This window comes from Penaeus chinensis, chromosome 37 (genome assembly GCF_019202785.1).
Source record: "Penaeus chinensis breed Huanghai No. 1 chromosome 37, ASM1920278v2, whole genome shotgun sequence".
In the NCBI taxonomy this organism is placed as follows: domain Eukaryota; kingdom Metazoa; phylum Arthropoda; class Malacostraca; order Decapoda; family Penaeidae; genus Penaeus; species Penaeus chinensis.
Window position 1 is genome coordinate 20,446,503 of NC_061855.1, and position 6,641 is coordinate 20,453,143.

General features: G+C 36.3%; 1 protein-coding gene across 1 annotated transcript in view; it reads right to left on the bottom strand.

The window, feature by feature from the left end:
* Positions 1 to 348: 348 nt before the first annotated feature.
* LOC125045523 (ruvB-like 2) overlaps positions 349 to 6,641 on the bottom strand; it is a 6,404-nt gene continuing 111 nt past the window's right edge. Inside the window, exons 2-11 of the mRNA XM_047642832.1 lie at positions 3,653 to 3,787; positions 3,336 to 3,511; positions 2,883 to 3,111; positions 2,453 to 2,562; positions 2,183 to 2,301; positions 1,887 to 1,999; positions 1,490 to 1,710; positions 1,194 to 1,332; positions 721 to 823; positions 349 to 547 (exon numbers count right to left, since the gene is read on the bottom strand). Of these exons, the coding sequence (XP_047498788.1) occupies positions 519 to 547; positions 721 to 823; positions 1,194 to 1,332; positions 1,490 to 1,710; positions 1,887 to 1,999; positions 2,183 to 2,301; positions 2,453 to 2,562; positions 2,883 to 3,111; positions 3,336 to 3,511; positions 3,653 to 3,787 (1,374 nt within the window). The 3' untranslated portion in view covers positions 349 to 518. The remainder of the gene's footprint in view (positions 548 to 720; positions 824 to 1,193; positions 1,333 to 1,489; positions 1,711 to 1,886; positions 2,000 to 2,182; positions 2,302 to 2,452; positions 2,563 to 2,882; positions 3,112 to 3,335; positions 3,512 to 3,652; positions 3,788 to 6,641) is intronic.

Sequence of the window (6,641 nt, forward strand, 5' to 3'; positions counted from 1 at the left end):
TGTTATCTCGCATTGCTGTTATTAATGTCTATAACATTATAGAAACTATAATCTCTATAATAAAAGTAACACCATCGATATAGAGGGCACTGGTAAAAAAAAAAAAGTATGTCTAGCCAATTCAAGGAGAGGTGAAATCAGGTAAGGTCACAATTGACTCCTTTGTGGCTAGATACTAGCAGAGCCATCTATGTGCAGAGATATTTCACACACACACACACCAAAAAAAAAAAAAAAAAAAAAAAAAAAAAAAAAAAAATAAAAGAAGCACAGCTTTTTCCTGGCACCATTGAGTTAAACACAAATATACACAAAAGCAGTATCTTGCAGGAAAATGAAACTCGCTCATGGTTTTTACATATATATTTATGATTAGCTTAACATAATGGAATACTTCTGTGGGAGATTTACACTGGCTATAATTTGTTTTGTTTTTTTGAGATGACCTATAACAGGAACTCCTTTCCCATTTTCATTGAGGAAATCATTCTACTCTTGTGAGGCATAATCTTTAGCACTTAGTTTGTCTCCATCGCATTGTCAGTACCTGCAAAAGTTTGTTGTATTTAATTATGGCATGTTCTTTATTGGTCATTGTTATATAATACTTATTCTTAATATAATTATTTATCTATCCATTTTTCATCAAAACTAAAGTTAACTTAATAATGCAGCTTTTACTCATAAAAAACAAACAAAAACAGTTAGGGATGACCTTACCTTCATCAAACATAAATTCATCTTCATATTCTTTAAGGAATTTCTGTGATCTTTGTTCATCGATAAAAAGTTGGTATACCTTCTTCACATCCGCAATTGCAATCTGGAAAAGAATTTTTTTTTTTTTTTTACTTGATAATATTACTTTTCATACATATGAGCTATTTCAAAATGTTCTATGATGTGATTTTGGGTAATATGTAAAAAAAAAAAAAAAAAAAAAAAAAAAAAAAATAATAATAAATAAATAAATAAATAAAGTGAATTATGTTGCAGAAGGGAATATCACTATTACTATATAAAATTGCTAAAGTATGGGAAAAAGATATTTCTTTACAATTATAATTAATAATTGAAATATATCTAAGTATGGCATAAATACCATACTGATAATAAGAAAAAGTTATCACTTCCTTTTAAAATATAAATAAATTAATTCATCAAAAATATGTAAATAAAAATATGAATCTTACCTGCTTTTCTTTTCTCTTCATCGCTGCCAAATTTGCCAGAGTAATGAGCTGGATGGCATAACGGAGAGATGTTTCAACACCTATTTTGGTTAATACCACCAGGGCATCATCTTGAATTTCACAATCCTCTTCTTCACACCTATAGAAGACAAGTTATTTTCAACATGCACTATTTAAGATAAGACTAGGTGAAAATCCTGAAGGGCAACCTAAAAAGTTATTAGCCATAGTAGACATGTACACTATCTTCACTATCAACACACTTCAGTCCTTTCTCTTCAAAACATTATCCTTACCTAATCTTCAAAATCTCCTTGATCTCCTTCTCTTGATATGGCGTAGTCTTAATAATGATCATTCTGTCCAGCATGTCAATGGGAATGCCGTGAGGAGAGAGGTTGCGCGTGCCTCTGATGCGTGTGATTCCACGGTTTGTAGCCACAATCACCACAGGGGCCATGTCATCTTCCAGAGCCCGGTTGATAAAGGAGAAACACTCAATGTCCAGCATGTGTACCTGGAGATCAATGAGTGTTTTAATGAAATTGGAAATTGAAGGATGAAATATGCTAGTGGTAGAAGAATAAAATATTTAATATAAGTGTGACCTATATTCCAAACTTAATTCAGTGTATAAGTGATTTCGTGCTAGTAAACCAAATCATAAAAAAATAATTTTCGGGGTAATCTTACCTCATCGATGAAGAGAACACCTGGAACCAGCTCAGCCTTGCCTTCTTCACGCCATTCAGCAACCTTTGCATTGATCTGTTGCCTTACCTCGCCTTTTATTTCACCTGTATCACCTGGGGGGAGAGGCAGTAAGGAAAAAGCATTAATACCAAAGCAAATGTTAAAAGAAGTGCAATATCCTTTATAACCCACAAAGTACTGCAGTCTGAAATGTATGAATATCTACATAATCATGAGCTCACATAAAACAGCAATACAAATTATTCCTTTTAAGTAAATATCTTTTCTTCACTTACCTGAGAAGAGAGCCATGAAGCCTTGTGTTCGGTTGTTGATGACATCAATTTCATGCAATGTGACTGTGTGTACAACTTCTTTCCTTTTCTGTAGCTCGCCTTCTGGACACTGTACAAACCTGAAAAATTGAGTTTAACATTCAATAGCGAAGGTATGTACAAATCTTACTATAAATTTCAATATCAAAACAATCATTTCCATAACTGACAACAACAACAACAAAATGGGGAGGGGGGTTAGAAAATATCCTCTCAACTACCACCTCTCACCTAGTTTGGGGGCCTGTAGCATCGTAGTCTCGGGCACGTGTGAAAGACCTTCCCAGCTTTGTGATCTTGCCAGTAGCCTTATCAATGGTGATTACATCTCCAGCTTGAACCTGGTGATTTCAAGGTGCCTCTTAATATTTTGTGATGGCAAAAGATGCAGTGCATAAAAGCTCCTGATACCATGTAGTAATATTAGAGAATTTTTTGTTTAAACCATGCATAAAAAAATATTAAAAAGTCATAAAAAAAAATAAAAAAAACAATGTAGTAAGGAAGTACAAAATAACTCTACAGTTTAACTCCAAATGCTAATTCCATGATTAATTACCAAGATCACATTACCAAGTAGCCTACTGTATCTATTTTACAGACATGGTTTCCCAAAACTGTAGTTTCAATTCAAGCACAATAAAAAGGAATGGCAACCCACCTTCTCTTTTGTGAGAGCTTCTATAAGCTTATTCCCAAGATCATAAATTGTTTCCATTTCTGTGGTCTTGAGGGTGAGCTTCCCAACTTTGGCTCCTGTACCAGTGGCAGGACGGTCAATCTGCACCTCCACAACCTCTCCTTCAATTATCTCTGTTTCTTCCTTGATACGCACACCAATGGAACGTCGGAAAGCTTGTGTTAACACCTCAGTCTTTGACATTCCCAAGCTGTAGAAAAACGACTGTTATTTCATATAACAGATACAAATAACATCAAATTTTACATTATGAACACTAAACTACCGTGGATGGTTGAGCCCATCAAAACCTTGAAAAAAGGCAAAGAAAAGTCTTCTATGGCCTACTATAATGGAAGGACAGGCAAAATTTTTACTCAGATTACTATTTTTTATAACATACCAAAACAAAAACAGAAAAAAGATAGTTCTTGCCTGTAAATCTCTGAAGCAGACACAGCTGTGAAAGGAGTGTCTGGGCCCAAAGACTGGGCCAGACCATTAGCTATAGCGGTCTTGCCAGTGCCAGGCTGGCCAGCAATGAGAACTGCCTGACCTGCCAGCTTGCCTTCCTTTACCATGTTGTGCACCACACCAGCAGCTCGTCTTGCCTGCAGATGAAAAGAATTCAATTATTCATGTTAAAATTGTACAAATGGTGAACAGCTATGAACATGTGGCAATGGTAACAAAAATATGTGTATATATAAATAAAATGATAATAAACACGTAGAGAAGGCTCCTCTGCTTACCTTAATCTGCCCGACCATGCCTTGAGCCGAGGGTTTAGGAGTAAGCTCATCCGTGAGGCCCAACCCTCTGATGTGGGAATGAGCACCAATGCGCTCAATCCTTGTGACCTCATGTTCCTCACTTGTCAGACTAACCTGCAGAGCAAAAAAAGATATAACATTGGTACCCAGCAACAAAATTATAGTATTATTATAAGGTATGCTCTGCATGAGCTAAAGTTCACAGAATGAGCTTTACAAGCATTATCATACTGGTAGGCCTAATATGCATTTCCTATATACCTGTCAAAAAGCCATGCTTGTATGCCATACTTCCCCATTTGTTTCTGATGGAAATAAACTTTAGGAATAGCATTACAAAGGGCTTCTAAATATTGCTAAGCATTATACTTGTCCAGAATTTTTAACATGTCTTCATAAATATGGCCTACTGCACATGTGTTTATCATAAAGACTTAATGAAAGACACAGTATATATGTGAAAGCTTACAGTACATTTTACAAATAATGAGTAACACGTAAAGCACATAAAATAGGGAAAACCTTGAAAAGTATTAACTCTAGAGTCCCAGGAATCCACAAACATTGTCATATGAACCTTCCTGACCTAGGGGTTTACCCCTAGACCCTACCCAAACACTGTATTTCCTTATCAGGGGCTCCGCCCTCAAATCATTACCCCATCAACATGGACTTACTCTCAGTATGCCATTTGTCATGATCTATTTTCCTTGTTTCTGATAGTATTCTTTCCCTACACAGATCATTTCATGTATAAATGAATGTAGTTCTTCCTTTCTTCATGACTGTTATTAGATTTTTACTATCTTAGTACAGTCATTATGTAAATGTACTGTGTACCACAGTATTATAAAATTTCTTATTATCAACTTCTGAAGGAAATACGATATAGTTTCAGCTTCTCACAGCCCTGCAGTGCAAGGTTAAATCTGCCTGTAATGAAGAGAATAACCAAAAATAAGATACTTTTCATCTATGATATGTCTGGTGCAAGTTCATAATAGTTGGGGGTCTGGGGGTGAAGCTTGGGTTAAAAAGGTGTTTGGTTCATATGGCGAAGTTTATGGATTTTCCAGGAGTCACTGGAGTAAAAGGTACTTAGTCTCAGGGGGGTAAAATCACTACGTAAACAAAACCAGTTATTTTTCAGAATACTTTCACATAACCAATCGTAACGATTTTGTTATCGATGGATTCCTCTCCCTTTCTACTATTAAAATATATCTAAATCATGCCGTGAAACCCCCAAACCCCAAACATTTTTGGCCCAGATAGCAGGGGAGGAGGAATCTACACAGTTGTATACAAGACACTAAACACATATTACAATACACTACTCTGCCCAATACTGGAGTATTGTGCTTTAGTGTGGGACCCACACACAAAAACAAGTATTGGGAAATTAAAAAAGATTAACACCTCAGCAGCCTGGTTCATCACAAACAACTACGTTAAATCTTCTGGCATTACAACATGTATTAAAAAACAATTACACATGGACACCCTCACAATACACAGACAAGCACACAGATTAACAACTATGTTCAAAATCACAATCAAATTGACATAAACAAACAAGATTACCCACACCATGCAGACATAACAAATACACGAGACACTCGCACCAGAAATACGTAACATACCACACCAATACAGATTCTTACAAACACTCATACTTTCCACGTACCATTCCTTACTGGAATAGGCTCCCACAATACATAATACTCAAACAAAGCAGACACATTTCACCAGCTTACACTAGTACATCTAATAACACATACATAATACTCCTAAGCTTAGCTACCCCTCCCCACCCCACGACAACCAACCTCGCCCCATATAAGCGTGATATGCCCTACACTTAAACAACATTGATATTAGGGGGAAGGCATGGAAGGTGCCAAGAGAAATTGTGGGGTAAAATATGAATAATATGCACAATATTAGTCATTAGAGTGTCAAATGCGAAACCCTCCATAGAAAGGATTCTTCTCCCAACCCCCACCTGGGAAAACAAAGAATCCTCATGTATTCATGGTGAGAGAGTGTCAGACAGACTCGGCACTGGGTTATCGTATATTGGCAATGTGCTCTACCCCGTCATGAATATGCGGAGGATTCTCTGTATTCCATTGCGAGGGTTCCAGGAGGAAGGTCACTAGGGGAACAGCCCAATGCAATAGGCAATATAGTGACAAATTCTGTGTATATTATTCATATTTTACCCCTCAATTTCCCTGGTACTTTCCACGCCTTCTGCTATCAGAGCCAAGATTGTTGCTAATGTGGGGGTGGGGGGGGGGTCTATCGCATAATTTTGATAAATGTGGATAGTAGAGAGCGAGAGGAATCCATCGATACCAAAATCTTTGTGATTGGGTCTGCAATGGTATTCTGAAAAATTTGCACAGTACCAATACTTTCATTTATATCATTTGTGATGGAAAATAACACGATATCCATGCCAATTGCACTATGGATAATTGAAAGACGAGATAATAATTGTAAAATTGTATAGCTGTGGGACACCAAAAATTTACTGGAAATACCATAGATGAGAAGAATTGATTACGGTCAAAGTTTACCTTGTAACATACTGCTGTGTGAACGGAAACTATTCTAAGGTTTTTGATGAAAAAGAAAAGAAAGGAAAAACGTTGATTTTTACAATGCTAAAAAACTTCAGAATTAGAAATACAAAACCATACAGTATGTATAATAGGAAATGAAAAAAAAGGCAAACTACCTACGTGATGACGTTTTTAAATAAAGTATATAGACAGCTAACTAGTTCTGACCAAGAAATCCGTAAAGGAAGAGCTCACATGATGCCAATACCTTTACCACGCGAGTATAACCACACCCTTCACCTACACCTTTAGAGTGAATCATCTCCAACTACTTTCCCAAAGATCAATACAAATAACACTCCTAATACGGATTCTGATACTGAATCCCCTAATTCCAT